This window comes from Typopeltis vanoorti, chromosome 3 (assembly GCF_054136105.1).
Source record: "Typopeltis vanoorti isolate ZY-2024b chromosome 3, IOZ_Tvanoo_1.0, whole genome shotgun sequence".
In the NCBI taxonomy this organism is placed as follows: domain Eukaryota; kingdom Metazoa; phylum Arthropoda; class Arachnida; order Uropygi; family Thelyphonidae; genus Typopeltis; species Typopeltis vanoorti.
In genome coordinates, this window is record NC_143551.1 from 24,119,000 (window position 1) to 24,142,352 (window position 23,353).

The 23,353-nt window shown below is 34.8% G+C and overlaps 1 protein-coding gene across 1 annotated transcript in view; it reads left to right on the plus strand.

Moving 5' to 3' along the window:
* LOC150107996 (maternal embryonic leucine zipper kinase-like) overlaps positions 1 to 23,353 on the plus strand; it is a 201,144-nt gene that overhangs the window by 40,892 nt on the left and 136,899 nt on the right. Inside the window, exon 4 of the mRNA XM_090415504.1 lies at positions 5,478 to 5,594. Coding sequence (XP_090271630.1) covers positions 5,478 to 5,594 — 117 coding nt within the window. The remainder of the gene's footprint in view (positions 1 to 5,477; positions 5,595 to 23,353) is intronic.

Below are 23,353 nucleotides of genomic sequence, written 5' to 3' on the forward strand. Positions count from 1 at the left end.
AAAGTTTGGACCCTTCTTCATTCATATACAAGATGTCAGAAAGGATGGATAGCTGGAACCCACCTGAATCATGGAAGAGAATAACTTGTATCATGATGATTCGTGCCCGCCATCAAAATAAGGATATTATGACTGCTGCCCAATGCTCCCTGAATACAGTAAAAACAATCAGGCATGAACTAGAGACTTGCAATGGTGACTACGAGGATGTAGCAAGAAGAAAGATCCCTAGCAGACGATCTGATTGCGTTCGTACAGCAGAATTCCTCGCAAATCTGCAGGAACAGGTGTTGAAGAACCCTGGCATTGGAATTCGGGCTTTGTTCGTGGAGTTGCTAACTGTAGTCAAGCCCTGGATAACAAGGGTAGCCAATGGTAGGCCGTATGTATGGCAGCAGGATTCGGCCCCTTGCCACACCTCTGGGAAAAGTCAAAAATGGTTGTCTGAAAATTTCTACGACTTCACCAGTCCAAATGTTTGGCCTCCAAACTCCCCAGACCTTAACCCCATGGATTATTTTGTATGGGGCGCAGTTGAAAAAGACACTAATCGCACTTCCAGTAATACAAAAGCCCAGTTAATGGATAAAATTAAAACAGTTTTTGCGGCCCTTCCCAGGGAGACTGTAGCATCAGCTTGTTCGAGGTTCCGAAGCAGAATTGAAGCTGTGATCGATGCTAATGGTGGTTATTTTGAGTAAATCTTGTTGATAGTATTGTAATTAACTCTGCCTGTAATGTTTTTTTGTCAATTCATTAAATTTAATAGATACAAAGAAGATTTTCTTTTTCCTTACGAAACTGTCAAATTTATCCCGAACACCCTGTATATATATACACACACACGCACGCGCATGTACACACACACATGGTGGGCTCCCCTATCCGCCACCCAGGGGATGCACTCTCTAGGGGTTACAGGGTCCCCTGAGAGATTACTGTAGTAATTGTACAGAGTGGAATGTGAGAACAGGCAGCTGTTGACAAGTGGAGAAGCCTGAAAAAAGAAGAATTATATAAAAAATATTATAGAAAATGTTTCATTCTTGAAAACTTTCATGGGTTACGCATGTCTTTTGATTGCGATTAAAAATCACTGTCAGTCGAGATCATTTTATTCATTGCTTTCAGATTCTTGGAATGATTTGTTAGGGGTGTTTCTTGAGGTCTCTCATTTTGTCTGAAAATCAGCATACAACAATCTTTTGATGCCTTGTATACTGTTTATTCTTCGTAATGTATGTTATGGGCATTTTTATCCAGATGAGATAGGTCGTGTTGAAGCCAAACAATTAGGAAGGTGGATAATCTTGGACAAACTCTTAAAAATTTCTGTCATTTACTGAGCTGCTAATGAAACAGCTCCATGCTTATTAAACCACTTGGAACTTGCTTAAATTTGAATGTGCAGATCAAGAAATATGGGCATGCCTTTTTTTCAAATCATTTCCCCTAGCACACCTGTCTGCAAACCAGTGTGGCAGTTTTTTTTTTTCCAAAGAGCAGTAAGATTTCCTCTCATACTTAATTTTTATTGGAAACTTGTGCATACTTTGTAATCTCATAGTATTTGTTGTCCTTATTCATGAAAATGCCTTTCACAGGCATTTTCATGAAACAGTTTCCACGACATTAATTCGGTCTATGTTTATTTCTTTTAACTTGTTCAGCAAAATGAAACTTCGTTCAAATCGTTTTTTTTTTTTTTTATAGATGCACTAGTTTTGTTTCTGTTTACAACAATCGACTAATATCACGTTTCATTTTTATGAGTGTCATAACTGGGTAAAACAAAAAATGATATTCAATCATTAAATGAACATTATTAATGTTCATTTAATGTTTGAATTAAATGAACCAATTTTTAATCATTTTACTCATTAAATGGTTAAAAAGTGTTCTGAAATCCCAAATATGCAAAGCATATATACACACACATCTATACGTTCTGATAAATAGTCAGACTATTATATTACTCTGAATGCAACATCTTGATGGAGTGTATCATGTGTGATATGTAACACAGCAGAATGTTTACTTGCATCTGTTTTCTCATTTAGTACTACCTTTCATGTTATCTTTCATAAGGGAGATGAAAAATTGGGTGTTCAAAAACAAATCTCATATAATTTGGTGGGTTTGAAATCTGCATTCTATTTAATATGTAATCTATGGCATGAACATCTTGTGAATTCACTGCTTTATTCACTATATTTTTATTTATCCTCTTTATGCCTCATGGCACATAAGGCCAAGATCTTTCTTTCAGATCTCTCTGTCTTGAGCCACCAGTTTGGCTTCTCTCCAGCTCTGCCAGTCAGCCATTCTTCTTTCCTTTTGTTTCCTTTTCCTTCTGGGATCCATGTCAATACCACTCTAGGAATCTTTCTGCTGTGCATTCTCAGTGCATGTCCAATCCATTTCCATCAGCATTTATTTCATTGGGTGCACTTTTTTTTTTTTTTGCTCAGTCAGCTTATATGTCATTTGTTATACATTTGGGCTGAAATATTTTCAATATTTTATGTAGATGTTTTTGTTGAAAACTTTGTAATTTAGATTCCTGTTTTTTGGTCAGTTTCTGTTCCATATAATAATATGGCCTTAACATTAAGGATCTATCGAAGATCTTTATTTTGTTTTTATTATTATATGTAGATGATTTCCATATATTATTACATTTTATGAAAGCAGTATTGGCTTTCATCATATCCCTATCATTTTATCTACATTTGCTCCCAAGTATGTAAAATTCTTAACTTCTACTGCATGTTGATTGATTTTAATTTCTTTATGGTATTTGCTTTCAACTTAAGAACTTTTGTTTGTCATATTTAGTTTAATACCAACCATTTCAGTTGTTTAATATGTCTCCTAATTTTCCTTGTATCATTGTATTTTGAGGATATCAAATTATTTCATCTGCATGTTTAGTATATACTTGTCACTAATAAGCATTATCAAATTTCACTTATTCTCGAACTGGCAAATTCTTTTGCATGAATGGAAAATACAATTCAAGATTTTTTTTTTTTTAATGCATTTCAAAAGAGAGAACATGGTAATGCAGTTATCATGGTAAGTGGACACCCACTGTATTACTATATTTACATTCCCAAGATTGGAATGCTTTACTAATTTTGTTGTTAAATAAATTAAATTTGACTTGAAGTGAATCAAGCAGCTTTTATTGAATTTAAGTTTCTTTGTTAATAACTTAACATGTATAAAACCAACAGTAATAACTTTAATGAATTAAAGGTACAAATATTTCGTAATGAAAGCAACAGCACATCATTAAGAACAAGCAGTGTAGAACAAACAGTTAAAGGAATGGAATACAAGTACAGAACAGTCGGTGGATTACCAGTTAAATTGTTGCCACATGCCAGAAGAGTAATATTAATAAAATATTATTAAATAATTCTTAAAAACTATTTCATTGATGGTTGCATAAGATGAGAATCTCCCAAACTTTTGAGAGAGAGAGAGAGAGAGAGACAGTCATTTCGATTCAAATTCGGCCGATGTAAAAAGGGCTTCACAACTTTCTTTAAAAAGGCGTTCATATTTAAACTTGCATCTGTGGAGAAGACAAGCTTTATCCCACTGGATATCATGTTTAGTGTCAATGCTATGTTGTGCTAGACCAGAACCAGACTTATGAGGTTTCATGTATTTAATATAATACTGATGTTCCTTCATTCTTTTTTCTGCAGAACGGCCTGTTTGTCAAAGTATGATAAATTACATTCACATTCACATGGTATCTGGTAAACATCAGCTAATGACAGAGGTGTCAGTTTGTCTTTTGTAGATGGCAACAAGTGAGAAATTTTGTTGATAGGAAAATATGTGCAAAATAAGATGATACTTCAAAATTCTGCCAATAGGTTCTGAGATGCCTGAAATATAAGGGATTGGAACTCTGCAGTCTGTTGAAGAATCCTGAGGTGTTGGAACATAGGAGTCAATTATCTGCTGGATTTGATTGGAGTTGTAACCATTAGATTCTATTAGCTTTTTTATAGTGAAAAGTTCTTGTTGTAAGCTTAATGGAGGGGAGCACACTTTATGTGCTCTATTAATTAAAGATTTGATAATACACATTTTTTGAGAGGTGTGATGAGCAGACTTTTGATGACTGTATCTGCCAGTAAAGGTCGATTTTTGATAGACACTTGTTGAAAGTACCAGAGGATGTGTGTAAGGAGGATGTCCAAGAATGGTAAACTACCAGACTTTTCTTTTTCCACGGTGAACTGAATGCGTGGGTGAAGGCTATTTATCTTTTGTAAAAATGTGGTAAGTTCCTCTTCAGCATGTGGCCAAATAGCAACGACGTCATCGACATAACGAAACCAAAGAGAGGGTTGGGGACGAATGGATGAAAACAAGGTTTTCATCCATTCATCCCCATGTTTCAAAAAATAGTTTGACAAAGGTGGAGACAGAGGGCTACCCATGGCAGTACCTTCGACTTGTTTGTAGATCTTGTTTTTCCAGCTGAAATAGCCTGAATGTATAACAAATTCAAAAATATTTGCAATATGCGGAGGGTATTTATTATATAGTAAGTTGACAGTGTCAGCTAATGGAATATTGGTAAAAAGGGGAAACAATATCAAAACTGACTAACAAGTCAGACTCTTTGATTTGAACTTCCTTGATTTGCTCAAGAAAATGTGTAGAATTTTTGATGAATGATCTAGAATGTCTAGTAAGGACAGTTAATGAACGTGACAAAAATTTTAGCAATTTGATAAGTGGGAGAGTCGATACATTTCGCAATGGGTCTTACTGGGTAACCTTTATGGATTTTTGGGAGGCCATATGAGCGAGGAGTTCTTCCAAAATGAGTGCGCAGTTTATCCAGGGTGTTTTGATGCCAACTGATAACTTCATCAAGCAACTTATTTAGTTGTTTAATTTGCACAACAGATTAAACAAGTTGTTTAATGTGGTCTAGCACAAACATAGCATTGACACTAAACATAATATCTAGTGGGATAAAGCTTGTCTTCTCCACAGATGCAGGTTTAAATATGAACGCCTTTTTAAAGAAATTTGCGAAGCCCTTTTACATTGGCCGAATTTGAATCGAAATGTCTCTCTCTCTCTCTCCCCCAAAAGTTTGGGAGATTCTCATCTTATGCAACCATCAATGATATAGTTTTTAAGAATTATTTAATAATATTTTATTAATATTACTCTTCTGGCATGCGGCAACAATTTAATTGGTAATCCACCAACTGTTCTGTACTTTGTATTCCATTCCTTTAACTGTTTGTTCTGCACTGATGATGTACTGTTACTTTCATTACAAAATATTTGTACCTTTAATTCATTAAAGTTATTTCTGTTGGTTTTATATGTGTTAAGTTATTAATTTTAATTATGCCACAGGTACCTCTAAAGATGAAGTTTCTTTGCTTTAGTCGTTTAATATATTTAAATTACATTTCTTTTTCTCATAGGATGACCTTCCAAGAATCCATTTAGAAATAGAGGCTTTAAAAATTCTTAGCCATCAGCATATCTGCAAACTTTATCAAGTGATTGAAACAGATACTAGGATATTTCTGGTGTTAGAAGTAAGTAATTTTTATTAATACCCATGATATTTTGAAAGAGTTCACTGGCAAAAGAATTTGCCAGTTCATTAAGTGAAATTTGATCATGTCATCTATTTGATAATACTGAATACAAACTATACATGCTTGGAATTTTATCAGTTTTTAGTGTGTTTCTAGATGGGATGTGTGTGTCAGATATGACTAACAATATTTCATGATGGTTTTTGATTAATGACTTTTTTTTTTCAGATTAATCTAGCGGTTATCACATTTTTGATTTGATCATCTTACCTTCAATCTTCTAAAACTGTCCTGACCATTTCACTTAGATCTTTGTGGATCTAGGATCCTCTTGGTCTCTTTCTTGACAGTTTTAGCTCCTTAGATTAGCTCTGTGCAAATTAAATGGTTCTACCACAATTCCTTCATGGTGATTATCACAACTTTTCAGCACAGTCTCATAAATGAGCTCAGGGGAAGGTATGACATGCAGTGAGAGTGATATGTGGCCTCCCTCAATAAGTCCCTAACTCCATGGAGGTCTTTTGTAATAATAACAATATTCATAAATATATTTTTCTCTTGTATTCAATATGGTACAGATTTGTTATTTTAGTATTTAGTGGGGAAAAATATGTGGGGAATATGTACAAATGCAAATTATAGATTCTCTGTGAACCCATATCTGTATGCAATCTCTGGAAGCTTTTCCAATAACGTACAAATTACATGGTTCTACCACAATTCCTTCATGGTGATTATCACAACTTTTCAGCACATTCTCATAAATGAGCTCAGGAGAAGGTATGACATGTAGTGAGAGTGATATGTGGTCTCCCTCAATAAGTCCCTAACTCTCTAGAGGTCTTTTGTAATAATAACAATATTCATAAATATATTTTTCTCTAGTATTCAATATGGTACAGATTTGTTATTTAGTATATCCTCTTGTCAGATGATTACAGTGCTGCTACATCATTTGCAAGTCTTTCCCTTGTTGCACAAACCAGTCCTCGGCTCCAAATATGACTTCATCTGTGGTAAATTTTGTTCCTTTCAAATGTTTCTTTACATTTGGGAATAGGAAATAGTCAAATGGGGCAGGTTTGGCAAATAAGGTGGGTGAGGCAGACATTAAAAGCCCAAGTTGTGTATTGTTTGTTGAGTTTCATGAGCATTGTGAGCAGGTACATTGTCCTGCAAAAGCAATATGCCTGCTGCTCAGTTTCCCATGGCATTTTTACTTCAGTTCCTTCAGAGTTGTTTAATTAACTGCTGCTGTAACAGCTTCACCTTTTTTGATTTAAGGATTACACCATCCATATCCCAATATATAATGGCAAGAACTTTCCCTGCTGACTTTTGGGTTCGGAACTTCTTTGGCCATGGAGAACCTTTGTGTCTCCACTCCATTGACTGTTGTTTGGTTTCTAGATCATAATGATGAAGCCATGTTTCATTAATAGTCACAATATGAGCCAAAAATTTTGCCCCTGATTTCTCAGAATGATCCAAAATCCCTTGACATGACAACACATGTTCTCTCTTTTGGTCAACATTCAAACATTTGGGGACCCACTTAGCTGAGAGCTTCTGCATGTCAAGATGTTGGCAAATAATGACCCCCAACTCATTCCCTGGATATCCCCAGAGTCATCAAGGATCATCGTATGCACTGCATCGTTTCAGGTGTGATTGCTGTGGAAGGTCTTCCTGATCTGGGGTCATCTGTTGTCTCAGGATGCACAGTTTTAAACTTGGCCATACATCTGGCAACTGTTGGATATGCTGTGGCACAGCCCCTAAAGCCCATATAGTTTGGTTAATCTCAGTTACAGACTTTTCTTGCAGCACGAAAAACTTGATGACGGCCCTCTGTAACTTTGAATTTCTTCAAAATCTCTGACATGTCTTCTTATATATCCTAAAAGAAAAAAGAACAAATTATTACAATTTGATGAAACATGGGTGTTAAAGGGTTTTAAGATATGTTTTTTCTTTTGGTTATATCAATTGTTTTAATATCATTTTTGTTCTAGATGTTTATTAGAACTTTTTAGCCTCACCTCTTATTCTATCTGCATTCACAACCTCCAAAGACGAGCCATTCCAGTCATGCGCTACTCTGAGAGAAAAATCTAGTTCTTGCCTGCTTTCTTGACTGTTTATTCCAACATTCCACAGATGCCCTCTCCCCACCCTCCATAAAATGAAAAATTCCATCTACTGAGAAAAAAAACAACTGAATCTTTGATCCTTTCAAAAGTTGTAGGTCATGTCACTCCTCTTACCCATCTGCTAGCATCTGCACTTCACAAATTCTCAGTCTCTCCTCATCATCTATACTCGGCTATCCCAAAATCACCCTTAACATGCTCCTTTGCATTCTCTCCAATGTATTCATATATATTATCTTAATATTTATCCTACCATAGAGATGATCTCTGTTTCTAACAATTATTTTTTTTTTATTCCGAGTGTACCTATATGTTATATGCACAAGGGTTCGCTCCAATTAGTGCAATGATCTTAACTCTTTCAGAATCCAAATAATCACTGACTCAAGACCAAAATACAAAATAAACACATTTAATAAAACAAAAACAATATATATATACACTTCAAACAACCTTACATAACTAACTACAAATTAATTGGATCCAAGGCCTTTTTAAAATAAACTTACACTTAAGACTAAACACTTTGTTTTCAAAATGTTCATAGCCAGTTTCTCTCTCTCTGTCAAGGCCCTTTTCAGAAGATATATGACTCTATTCTTCATTTTACAGGATCCTTTTTCATCACTCATGTAGCAGACATAAAAATCTTCCTGACTTAATTCTGTCTCTTTTTAGTAGAAATAATAGTTAGATCAGGCGTCCTTAATACAGATGAAACTTCCTAATCAGAGTTTACTCAAACATTCCTTTAGAACGTAAATAGCAAATTCTTCTTTTATTCACTAAATGCTTATTGACTGTCTAACTCTTCCAATAAAAAAACTTACAGTTCTACGATTCCCTTTTCGGAATCTACTATTAATCTTTCAATTAGTGTTTTCTCCAATATTCCTTTTAAAACGATTTATAGCAATATTTCCCTTTTATTTATCCACATACTTATTCCACATTAAACTTAATAGTTCCACGATTCCTTTTTCGGAATATACTATTAATTTTCCTCCGACTGTCACATAAAAAAACTTAAGTTCCTCCGTGCCTAAATATCTGCCGGCCTGTGTTCTAAATTCCTTCTGAATGCTCTCTTGTTTACAGCCGTTACTTAAATACCGAACGCTTTCCTTGTCAGCTGTCAATCATTCATCAAACTTCTCCGCGAGCATGCGCACTCCATGAAAGTCAGAAACTAAGTACTGTAAAATGGCTGACACGTTGTATCCGTTAGCGACAAGAGAATGTCTTCATAAAACACAAAACTTAATGTTTCAAACCACAATCAAATTCTTTTAAGTTATACAAAGATCAAATCTAATAGTTATACAAAGATCAAATTATACAAAGATCAAATAAAAGTTGAGCAGCTCTCAGATGTGAGCTGTAGACTAAAATACACAAAGATTATTGAAGAAAAATGAAAGAGTTTGAGAACAGGAATCAAACCTTGGACAAAACAATTCCATAACGGGCACATCGCAAGTGCCGACAATGCGTGTTATGAAAACAAAACTAATAAACATATTAACATAAACAATGGGGTGCTTAAGGGTCAAAACTGTATAACTGAGAGGAGACCTCCACATAGCCTTTAAAGGAATGCAGAGAACCGACCAGGGCTTCTGACCTAATGTCCAATCCTCACCTTCTCGTGGTGCACCCTGTTGGGTATCTACTTTGATACTGAACGAACGAGGATGGGCTGGCAATTTGGGATTTAGCCGACCAAATTGTATTCTTATTGGTTAAACCAAAATAAAAAGACAAAGACAATGAAAATAGGCAGAACCATCGAAAATGTCAACTGTGTTGTGAATGGAGAACCTGTGGAACAAGTAAAACATTTCAGCTATTTAGGCACGATTTTTACTGAAGATGGTAAATTAAATATAGAAATAGACAACAGAATCAGCAAAGCTGGTATGGTGGGAAGTCAATTGAATAAATTCATATGGAAAAAGAGAGAAATTAGTCGGAACACTAAATTAGCTGTATACAAGACAGTGTTCAAACCAGTTTTAACTTATGGATTTGAGAGCTGGGTCAGAAGTAAAACACTTGACCAAAGACTAGAGACCACAGATATGAGAGTCCTGAGAAAGATTATAGGCTTGAACAGATGGCATCAATGGCAGTATCATATTAAAAATGAGGATATTAGGAAAGAACTTGACATTGTCAACATCCAGGAATGCGTTAGCAGAGCTAATCTCAGGTGGTATGGTCACTTAAATAGAATGGGAGAGGAAAGATTAGCAAAGCAAGTGTTCTCTGCCAGGTTGGCAGGAAAACGACCCAGAGGAAGACCAAGATATAGGTGGATTGATACGGTACAAAGTGCCTTAGACGATAGAAATAAAAGATCTGATAATGTTGGAGTCTTGACAAGTAACAGACTGATTTGGAGGAAAATTGTAGATAGGAAGTTAGTAATGATGTAATTTTTTTCATGTAGTACTGTCATATCCTGTACACCCCTTGAGGGTACATGGCAGGAATTTGATGATGATGATGACATAAACAATATGTAAAAATATTCAGAATTTTAATTATGATTATTTTTACACTAGCATCTGCACTTCACAAATTCTCAGTCTCTCCTCATAATCTATACTCGACTATCCCAAAATCACCCTTAACACGCTCCTTTGCATTCTCTCCAATGTATCTGCATCACCTCAGAAACCAGATCTGTGCACAGTAGTCCAAAATCATATCCATCCCTTGTAAAGAAGCAAAACGATTTTGTTATTATTACTTGTCAGTGTTTGTTTCAGCATTGCAGTAATCCTTTGAGTTGTATTAGCAATTTTTTGCTTTATGATCCCTGAACTTCAACTTCTTATCTATTAAAACTCCAAGATTCCTAGCCTGGTCAGTTTCTTTCAGCATAATCCTACCAAGGCAATGCAACATTGAATTTTTCATTACACCAAAGAACATAGCTTTACATTTACTAACATTGAACTGACAGCTATTTTCACAGTTCCAGCTTATTCAAATCATTATGCAAGCTGCACATCACTTAAATACCTGATTACCTTGTCTGTTTTTACATAATCAGAAAATAGCCATTTATTGAGTATTAAATCCTTCCCAATATCTCATTATTGTAAAGATTCAATAACAATAGCCTAAGGATTGATCCTTAGTCTTGTAGACTCGCATTACCCATACATCACTTTTTGATATGTCAGTCAGCCATCTTCTTATCCAAACTATTAATTCATAATCTAATCCCATATTCTTCAATTTATGTAACAGCCTTCAATGCTGAATTCTGTCAAAAGCTTTAGCAAAGACCAAAAGCATGTGTTGTGTCCATTCCCCTTATCTAACTCAACTGTGACGTTATTACAAAGTGTGAGCAAGTTAATGAAACATGACTTTCCCTTTGTAAATCCATGCTGTTCATTGCAATGTAGAGATTTTCTGTCACCTCATTTCTGAAACCCTAACCAACTTTTCACAAATCTTCACCACTTCAGAGATACTAATAGGTTAATAGTTGGATACATCACTCTTTGCACTATCCTTGTGCAATGGGATTGTTATACATTCTTTCTATCTTATAACTGCAAATTATAGATTCTCTGTGAACCCATATCTGTATGCAATCTCTGGAAGCTTTTCCAAAACGTTCATAATCACTTTTATGCAATGCGATTATCATACATTCTTTTCACTCCTGTGGAATCTTTCCTGAGCTGAGACTCAAATTATACAGACAGGTCAAAGGAACAGCTCATTCTGCTGAACATGCTTTTACCTTCTGTGTTGATATCTGGCCAGTCCACATTGTTGAATACATATTCAGTTTATGTAACAACTCTAGTACCTCCTTCTCATACACCTGAGTTTCTTCCCCCAGTGCAGAGGTAGCCTTGAGCTCAATGTTGCATACTCCAGGTTGATAGCTTTTAGCAAAGTAGGTAGTCATTAGTTAAGCAATCTCTTCTTCATATGCCACCTGCATACCATCTGCATTGATAAGAATTATTCTTTTTTTCCTTGCGACATAACAATAGAATTCTTTAGGAATGTTTTTAGCTTGAAGAGCCAGTTTCTTTTTATACTCACACTTAGTTTTCCATACTTTTCCATACAATATTTGTATCTTCTGGCCTGCAACTTATAATTTTCATGACCAACATCATCTTTATGCACACAGTATTCCTTTTGCATCATCTTGCTTAATAAGACTGCACATCCATTTCACTCCCACCATTTTTATTCTTTGAACTTTAGGGACACATTCCAATACTGCATCATTGATGTATTTTTTAAATACATGCACTGCCTATATCCTTATTATCTAGCAACCAGTTCCATGGGATCAAATCTGTATTCTCCTCAGTTGCTCATAATTGCTTGCTTTGAAATTCTGCAGGTCTTCTAAATGGAATATCCATACATTTAGCTACTTCCCAGGTTCAGTAAATTATGATTAGTCACCAACTGGAGGAAAATCAGTCGCATCTTTTACTGAAACCCATCTCTGACACTATAATCAGGTCTAATACTCTTTAATCCTCAAGTTCCTTCTGTCATATACTGCTTAAAGAAGTTGTCATGCAACAGCTGAATTAATCTGGTTTCATTCTTTTCATGAGATTTCCGTGCTACCTAATTAATGTTTGGATAATTAATCACTCGTGATGATTAATTGTTAAGTACCAATTATTTTTTAGTGATGCATTTCATCATTATTCAGTTGATCCACTAGGTTAGCTATATCCCACCCTATATTTGATCTTATTATATTCCTCCTCACACGAAAGACATGTGGAAAAACTGTTAAAGACAGCATTCATTAAATATCAGATTATCTGAGTACAGTTATGGTAGATACTACAATATTGTAGTAATATTATAGTATCTACCCTAACTGTACTCAGATAATCTGATATTTAGTGAATGCTGTCTATATGACCCAATTGGACACCTTTGATTCTTGTTTGTATTTAATGCTTTTCGTATACAGACATCCTTTTACAGTTTCTATTATATTCGGCATGAAACTCTTTGAGTTTCTTATTCGGCTAAGAAACAATATGGGATGTAATATCCCTTAATTTAAACAAATCCTTACACACTCTTAATAAGTCTGAAAAAACCAGATAAATATGCAATCTTTTCATCATAATTACTTATATTATTGATCTTATTTGCATCACTAATATAGTTGCATAATTTTTTCACTCTTACACACAGATTCTCACCATCCCACCCATTATAATTTAGTTTCCATTACTCTGTATCCAGACTCCTGATACCAAATGAATTCAAGTGCAGACCACCTCTCTTATATAAATCCCTCATCATCAATTTCCTGATATGTACCCTCATGGGATGTTCAAGTTACTATGACAGCACTACATGATTAAGTTTGCATTATTATTAATCTCCTATCAACAATTTTCCTCCATATTAGTCTATCACTTGTGAGCACTCTGATATTGTCATATCTAACATTTTGTGCATCTAAGGCACTTCTGACTTAATCAATCCATCTTGACCTTGGTGTTCCTCTGTATGAACATCCCATGAGGGTACATATCAATTTCCTGATATGTACCCTCATGGGATGTTCAAGTTACTATGACAGCACTACATGATTAAGTTTGCATTATTATTAATCTCCTATCAACAATTTTCCTCCATATTAGTCTATCACTTGTGAGCACTCTGATATTGTCATATCTAACATTTTGTGCATCTAAGGCACTTCTGACTTAATCAATCCATCTTGACCTTGGTGTTCCTCTGGTCTCTTTCCTACCATCTTAGCATCAAACACCTGTTTTGTTAACTTTTCCTCTCCATTCTATTTAAGTGGCTTTACCACCTTAGATTAGCTCTGCTGACACATTCTTGAATGCTGACAATGTCAAGTTCGCATCAAATTCACACTAGGAAAAAGAATCATCACAAGGTAATCTACTTTCTTGATTTACACATCCAACAAAAACAAGATGGATCCATCTCCACTTCTGTCTATCGTAAACCGTTTTCAGGTCTTTATATCCACAATTCATCGGCTCACCATCCATCTCAAAAATATGGTATCATAAAATCATTAGTAAGAGCATACAGATTTTGTTCCTCTGAAGAATCTTTAAATCAAAAATTGGAAATCATCAAAAATACAGCCATATTAAATGAATGCAATCCAAAAGCAACTCAAAAAAATCATCAGCCACTTCCCTACACATCAACCTAGACAAGTACAAGCCTGTAGGACTCCCATACCATATGTTAAAGGCATCTCCGAACGTCCGTCAAAAATTACAAGAAATACAAACTTGCTGCTACCTACAAACCAGATCTACAATTTGGTACCTTCTCCTAAAGATAAACTCTCACCTTTTGATGCTGGCTGGCATTTATGAAGTTCCATGTTCTTATAAGATGTCTTACTATGGACAAACAGGAAGATCCATTGGTAAACACATCTCTGAACATCAAAAACCATATCCATCTTATCAAACCGCACAAATCTAGCCACGTACAACATGGAGTTGAAAACCCAAACTATAGGATCCAATGGAAAAACACCAAACTTCTACAAAGATCCTTATATAAACAGCATTTATATAAAGAAAGTGCTGAAGCCTTACGTCATAGACCCAATTTAAACCGTAATGACATTCTTACTATCCTTGAAGTCTGGGAAATTGTCATCCTCACTTGTATAAAATAAATTCATGCATGTTACTTAAATATAAAGAGCCAGTAGGCTTTACTTCGGTGATGTAACATTCTTTAAATTAAGGGAATATTAAATCCCACATTGTTTCAAAACTGAATAAGAAACTCAAAGATCGGAATCAAAGAGTTTCATGCTGAATATCGTAAGCTATAAAAGTATCAGCGAATACTAGCGTAAGCCAACGCACGTAGTACAAACTAGGCATGTTATTTTTCATGCATGTTATTTTTGTTTTATTTTAATTTAATTCTAATTATATCTAATGTTTATCAGATATATTTTAATTTAATTCTATAACACTCTACTGCACGCATAGTAAGTTTCCATTGTAAGCATGTGATTTAACTGTATGTTATTCCTAGTATTGTTTGTAATAACTGTACTGATGATGTTCTAAGATACTTAGGACGAAATATTTACTTATTAAAAATTAAATTACTGTTGTTTACTTGTGAATGTCTGGTTATGACTTTTGTTAGGTACTTTTACATATAGCTTAGCTCTTTTACATTTTTCTCTGTATTCTTTTAGGGCATCTGCTGACTTATTTGCTAGTAACTTTTGGTATGCTTTCTTCTTGTTTTCCACGACAGCTTCTTTAACTTCTTGTGTCCACCATGGGGGTTCTTATTTTTCTATCCTTGCATACAATTTCACCACATACCTCCCTTGCTGAATCAATCATTGTCTTCTTCAGTTTGCCATTGACATTCTAAGGTTTGGTTCTTGTGTTCAGTCCTTTATTCCTTGAGACTCATTCCCCACACCCCTATAACTTGCAACCATTCTTTCTACATTTAATCTTTCTATGCATTTAATTATTTGCTATCATAGTCCTTAATTCTATGTTATATCTGGTAATATACTATTTTCATTTTTTCACTCTTCCATCTTCTTCCAGTAGTTCGTCCTTTCTCGTACTATATTTATCACTATACAGATCATTTGTTCCAACCAGAACTATCATCCCTTTTCTTCTTTTCAGTTGCATTTGTTAAATTTTTGATTTTAGCACATGGAAAACTTGAAGTAGTAACATGATCATTAGTCACATTTTATAATTGAATCCCCATACCATACAATCAATTTTACATATCTGATCGTTATTACACAATACTTTGATTCAGTCCTTTTTTGTTTCTCCTTTTTGCTGCTTACCATTCATGTCCAATCAATGTCTTTCTGATTGCTTTTCTTGTTTCCAGTTCCATCTTTTCTCTGATGATTTGCTTCATTCTAGATATTTCCAAAGTTAATTCTTATTTGATATCCTTGTGAAATACCTAAATGTGTGATTATGTTCATAGGAATAGTCCATCTTATGGACAATTTCATTCACATTCTTCTTTCTCACTTATTATTCTTGTGAGGTTTTGGTACCATTTTGCAGTATTCCAACAAACTATCAGAAAATATATTGAATACTATAAATACATAAGAATTGGCAGTAATATTACTATTAAAAACTAATTGGGTCTTATTCCAATAAATGCATGGGGGGTAGTCAAGGGATATCTGGAGGAAGCAGTATCGCATTGTATACCCAAGGTCAGGAGGGTTGGGTAGGAGTTAGATCATGAATAATCATTAAGAAAGAGCTACAAAAAAAAATGTTGTAGATAGTATATAAGGAGAAAGGTGACCAGCTAACTCATGAACAAACAGTACAAGGAACAGTCAAGAAAGGTGACCAGCATGATAAGGAAGGCAAAATCAGATTATGAGAACTTAGCTGAGCAGGCAAAAGGAAATCCTAAAGCGTTTTTTTGTTATGTGGCAAGTAGGAGGAAGAAAGAATGACCGTGGAAGGATAACTTTAATGAGTGCAGATGGTAACAGAGGCAAATGAAATTAAGGCTACTAAGGGACCATTTTGCAAGAGTATATAATCCAAGGGAAGATATTATGGCAGAGGTAACAGTAGCTAATTTGAAAACAGAAGTTGATAAATTGGAAGTACCTAGGATATTGTAGAATCTGAATTCATAAATGGCTGTGGGATTGAATGGGATATTGGCTTGCGTTTTAAGAGTATGTGCAGTGGAAATGGTAATGACTTTGACTAGGTTGTTTAAGTCTCAGCTCTAGGAAAGTTATAAGAGAGTGGAAGGAGGACAAAATAATGCCTTTACATAAAAGAGGATATAAGTCTATGGCAGCAAATTATAGACCAATTAGTCTCAGGAGAGGTGGTTAAAGTGCTAGAAAATTTGGTCAAAAAGGGAATTCAGGAATGGGTGGATAAGAATATGAAAGTCTCTGAGGGGCAGCATGGCTTTGTGAAGGGTAGGTCATGCCTTAGTAACCTATTAACTTTTTATAATAGGATGACAGCTGAGATGGACAAAGGGAATGGCTTCACAATGATACTGTTGGTTTTTGCAAAGGCATATGGTAGGATACCACATGGAGCTCTCTTACACAAAATACAATAAATGGGGATGGACATGAGTTGTTGATGAACAGATACCAAAAAATAGTAAATGGAGAAACAGAATTCAAGAGAAGGCATGTGACTTCTCTTGAAAGTATGCTGCAGAGCTCTGTGTTTGGATCACTGCTGTTTAATTTGTACATAAATGATCTAGGAAATAATCTGAAGTGACATATTCAGTTGTTTGCTGATGATGATGCAGAGTTGGCTAGGATAATAGTTAATCAATGATGTAGAGAGCTTGCAGTATGATTTAAATAGGCTGACGGTATAGACATGATGGATTTGGGGGTGGTAGTAGTAGTAGCAGCAGATAGGGAATAAATATTTAAAGGACATATTGCTAAAGTAGCCAGGGTAGCTCACAGGATTACTTGGTTATTGAAGAACACATTAACAAGCAGAGATAAGGAGTTATCATTCCTCTTTATAAAGCCTCGATACGACCACATCTGGATTACTATGTTCAAGTCTGATTACCTGCGTTTCTCGGAGATAAGGAAGTGGTAGAGAGGATCCAGCATCAAGTTCTAAAATCATATATAGAAGGATTTTTATACAAAAATACCTTATATACCGATTTTACTAGAAAACGAAAATCCATACTAAATACTTGTGGTTAATTAGCAGATTTTTTAATGTTAGTAATATGGAAATAATTTTTAGTGAATTGTTAAATAATGTAACCGTCAAAATTTTGTAAAGAACAAAGAAAGTTAAGTATGAATTAAATTGTGACAAAAGAAAGTTCCAGACAAAGAAATATTCCAGATGGATTAACTTATGACCTTAGGCAATTACTATGGCGAATGTCAAATATATACGGGAGTTTCCCACCTTAACATAATGACGAAAAAGGTGGCGGATGCAGACCCAGGAAATACCCAAGGGATTAAAATCTGTAGCAGTTCCAAGGTTGAAGGAAGAGAATAAAAAGGGACGGATCGAGAGTTCAGCCTCGCTCCTTTTCCTGCAGGTAGTAAGAAAGCGCGTGTGGCGTGCACTTTTTGGTATTGTCATCGCCTTTACCCAGACATTGTTCCGGCTCTCGATTCCAGCCCTAGATGCAAGGAATTCCAATGTGGCTTGCAGACTCAAGGTCACAGATCCATGTCCAGCCAACAGACATCCAGAAGTAATAGAAGGCTTGATTATGCAGTAACAATGGTCAGTTCTGAAATTCCAGCCGCCAAGTTTTCTAAAGGTTTCCGTTGATGAAATATCTTCAATATCGTAATATGCACCCCGGAGTGAGCTATAACAGAAGGTAAAAGAAGGATCTACAATTGCGGACTATATGACCAAGTAAGGCCATGTATTAGGCCTTACTTGGAAGAGATTGCTAGATGATTCTCATAATCTCTAGAGATTGCTAGAGATTTCTAGATAATTTCTAGAAACGTGTGGAAGAGATTGCTATTGTATTGAAAATTTGGTAGACTTAAGATCATTAATAAGGACTCTAGGTCGTGAGTTTAATTTTGTGAATTAACCTTCTGAGTTATGTGTGTTAAGATAGAGTTAGCATACGTGAAGGTTTAGAGTGCATGATATAATTTAATGTCTGAGTTAAATAATTTAATTTAATGTCTGAGTTAAAAATATGGTGTAGTATGCACAAATCTGTTTTAGTGTATGAATAATTTATTGGAATAATTAGTGCATTAGTCAATTTGTTTAAAGATATTAGATCCCACATTGTTTTAAAACCGAATAAGAAACTCAAAGATTGGAATCAGAGCGTTTCATGCCGAATATAGTAAACTATAAAAATATCGGCGATTACTAGCGTGAGCTAGTGCAAGTAGTCCTAGTACGTAGTACAATACCGGGCAACTCGTTGCAAAGGTGGGTAAAGTTCTGATCGCTATTCTTGGTATTTTCCATATTTTAAAAACACATTTCCTAGGAAATGTATGCTGTTATTACATTATGGTAGGAGGTCACTACCCAGACCGGTTTCAGCCTTTTTTGAGGCTTCATCAGTGAGTAGCTAGACCAAACTCTCTGATTCCAATCTTTGAGTTTCTTATTCGGATTTAAAACAGTGTGGAATCTAATATCCCTTTAATTTAAATAGTGTTTATATCGCCGAAATGAAGCCTGTTGGCTCTTTATATTTATGTAACTTGATGGGTGCACCTTTTGGACAACTCGTATAGCAGAGTATCTAAGTTCTTTTCGCTATACCCTTTGGTATTATTTTGGTCTAGCTACTCACTGATGAAGCCTCAAAAAAGGCTGAAACCAGTCTGGGTAGTGACCTGCCACCAGAATGTAATAACAGCATACATTTCTTGGGAAATGTGTTTTTACATTATGGAAAATACCAAGAATAACGATCAGAACTTTACCCACCTTTGCAACGAGTTGCTCGGTATTGTACTACGTACTAGGACTACTTGCACTAGCTCATGCTAGTAATTGCCGATATTTTTATAGTTTACTATATTTGGCATGAAACTCTGATTCCAATCTTTGAGTTTCTTATTCAGTTTTAAAACAATGTGTGATCTAATATCCCCTTAATTTAAATAGTGTTTATATCGCCGAAATGAAGCTTGTTGGCTCTTTATATTTAAGTGTTTAAAGAAGAATTGTGAAGCTAGGTTGATTAATTGGAATCCAAGCTAATATTGGTGAAAAGTATAGAGCCTGAGAGATATTTTGATTTTAGTATTTACCCTTTTGTATGCAGAAATCAGCCAAATAATTTGCCTGATTCCTGCATACCAAAGTACTGCTCATAAAAATCAAACCTATATGATCTAAAGGGATAGTTTGCGACAACTTGCATGTAAAGAAATTGTGCAAACATATTAATTTAATTTTGTTATCTTCTCGCCCTAACTTTCAAGCAATAGAAAGTCAATTAAGTGACACAGTCGTTATGAAAATATAAATTTCTTAATTGATTTTGCGCAAATGTTTAGGAACTGCTATGTTAGATTGGCTTACTACACAAGGTCTAACTAACTGCAGAAAAAAGGGGTGGACAAAATATAAATGTAAGTAAAGACTTAAAGAATGGATAGAAAGAAAAAGAAAAAAAGAATAACAAACAAATATATTACAAAGTGACCATGATGGTGAGTTGTCTTTGGAATACCCCCATGAAGACATATTTTGGATATATGGATCGCAGAAGTTAGTTGATAGGCAAAAAAAGCAGAGATATGATAGGAACATTTAAGTTATTTAAAGGATTTTATAGGTGTGATGCAGGAAAAATGTTTTAGCCCTTGGCTAGAGGGGGCAGAACAAGAGGTTATCCCTGGAAATTGGATAAGAGTGGTTAGCAAAGGCATGAGGACTAGATGTTTCACTTGGAGAGTGGTGAATGAATGGAATGGGTTGCCTGAATCAGTTTCCTGTGAATACTTTGTCTGTTAATGGGTTCAAGGAGAGGTATGATAGATTGTGTAGGTAGATTGGTTCTCCCATGATGATTCTTAATACTCCATGGATGTGCCCATATAATAATTCTAAGAAAATAACAACAACAACAAAAAAAACTAATTTGAGAAGAGTATTAAATACACACACCATTCACTATGCAGCCTCAAACCAGATCTCAGTTATCCATAGTGTGAGAAGATCAGCAGCTAGAAGAAACTCAACAGCCTATAGCTGTCATTTCAGTCTGCTTGTATAATTTATTTTGGCTCAGAAACATATCTGGAATGTATAATAAATTCATATAATTTCACTGTCTGGAAAGTTGTTTTACACAATTCTAGAGTTTTTATTATAATTACGGCTATTTTGCCTGCTTTAGTTTAGGAGTGCCCCTGTTTAAATGTCATTGGCTATTTACTCATGGATTCTTAGGGCATTATGAGTGTAAATGTACCAAAAAGTATATGTAGCATAAGGAATAGAAATTTACACATACCTTTTTCTGGGTATTGCGGCTTTTCCTCTTTCTGTGATGTCAAAAAACTACTGAGTGTGTGTGTGTTGGGGGGGGGGGGGCAATTTGGTAGAATTAAGGTAGAAAAACCCGGGTTTTTTTCCGTAATATATATAAACATATTATATAGGGTGGGGAAAAGGTGGAAGGGTTGATTTTTTAAAATAGGGAGGGGGAAGGGCCTCCCTACTTTAAAAAATCAACCCTTTCACCTTTTCCCCACCTTATATAATATAATATATATGTTTATATATATTACGGAAAAAAAACCCGGGTTTTTCTAACTTAATTCTACCAAATTGCCTATGCCCCCCACACACACTCAGTAGTTTTTTGACATCGCAGAAAGAGGAAAAGCCGCAACACCCAGAAAAAGGTATGTGTAAATTTCTATTCTTTATGCTACATATACTTTTTGTTACATTTACACTCACAATGCCCTAAGAATCTATGAGTAAATAGCCAATGACATTTAAACAGGGGCACTCCTAAACTGAAGCAGGCAAAATAGCCGTAATTATAATAGTTTATTAAGAGGAGTAACATGGGAGTTTTCCCAGAAATAATATACACAATTCTAGAGTTTGGGATAATGTTATAGTTAAAAATATATATAATGTTCAGATTTAATAATAATATCAGTTATTCAGTTTTAAATCTGCTATTTTTATTTTTAAAATATAAAGAATTCTTGATGCATTCATCCTTTGTGAGGAACGCAGGAACTGAAAGAATAGCTGTTATATTTTTCTGTAGTTTTTTAATAAGTGAGCTCACTATAATGGTGTTCTCATGAATATTCATTGCATATGAAAGGTTTTCCTGTAAATGCTGATAAGGAGATAAACTGGCCTAGTTCAGTGCTTCCCAAACTTCTGGATGTCAGGGCCCCCTTTGCAAAAATAAAAATATTTCACAGCCCCCTTCGAAAAAAAAATCGTAATAGAGAGATATATTATTATAATATTTATTGTATTTATATTCAATACAAAATATACACAGCGAATATTGCAAAAAGCAAATGCATATATTACATTTTTTGCCTCTTACCGTTTGGTTCTGAAGATGATGCGGGCTGTTCTGGTAAAATATGAAATACTGTCCTTTTTTTTGAGTCTGTTTCTGCTTCTTCTGATTGCTCGCGGGAATTTTTTTTTATTTTTTATCAGCCACTTATTCATCTCAGGGTTAAATCTTTTAACTTAGACTACATCAAATAATATCACCACTTACCGATATACTGGCACACCACCGACTGATAACATGAAATTAGTGAATATTACCTGAATGAGGGAATCCCCGGACCAGGAACACTTTTCTCTTTTGTGACTTTTCTCCCTTTACAGTAATTAAGCCTAACGCAAAACGGACAAAAAGATCGCACAACCGAAAGATAAAAGCATAGCTGACAATTGAGGTTGAAATGCTAACTCTCTTCAACCGAATTCCATATGTGAAACTGTTTTTAGTTAGATAGTTTTTAGTTAAATAGTTTTTAGTTAGATACTGTGTTTGCCCATGCAACATATGGTTTTGTTTCAGTCTATACAGCATAGTTTCTGTGTGAGGGGACATGTGATTCATTAATTAGTGTTTTTTCCCCAGTTGTCTCTAATTGCACTATTTGTTGAGAAATATATTACACAGACCTTATTCATTGGCATAATAAAAGTACTTGTTTTTATTGCCTCAAGTGTGAAGTATATGCGAAACTTTTATTGGTAACAGAAAACTAGCTCGGATGATAGTGATAATATAAAATGAGTTTTGATATGTATATAAAGTCAGTATCAACAGTCCCTGATTACGTACGCGTGATGAAAGGGACAGGAAGATTTGGAGCTTCCCTGAAGAGCATTCGAAGTAAATACAATTAACCACTGCTTTGAAATGAAGCATATGAATAAGCAATATTTACTAATATTCATTAGGCGCCAAAATATGCAGGAAGCAAAGTTTGTGAACCAACACCAATGTGTGAATTTTTCCATTAAAATATAAAAAATAACAAAAAAGAAATAATAAATAATAAAAGTTAAATACGTTTCTTTTAAAATAAAAAAAAATCTACTTAATCTTAAAACATTTTAAATTTGTTTTCATTATTTCACCCCCCCCCCCCTCCAAGGGGGCCACGGCCCACATTTCGGGAAGCGCTGGCCTAGTTGACTGAGTGGTTAGCATATTCCTTCTCCAACTAAAAAGTTGCAAGTTTGAATCATGCCAATTTCATTGCTCGGTATGCAATCACTGCCTGCTTATTGGAGGCCTGAAGTGGCTTGAAAAAGTTTCATGTTTGATTCAGAGAGTTTTTTTTTTTTTACATAAAATGAACTACAGATATGTTTAAAAAAAAAAAAAAAAGAAAAGAAAAAAAGAAGCCCACTCATGATACTAATGTTTACATCCTTTCAAGGTTGGGAATCATGCAGTGCTATTTATGCTGATTTATTTAAAATTAATTTAAATTTAATTAATGCTGATTTGTTAAAAATCACACGACTGATTTACTGGTGCATTAATGCAGCAGTAAATCAATGGTGT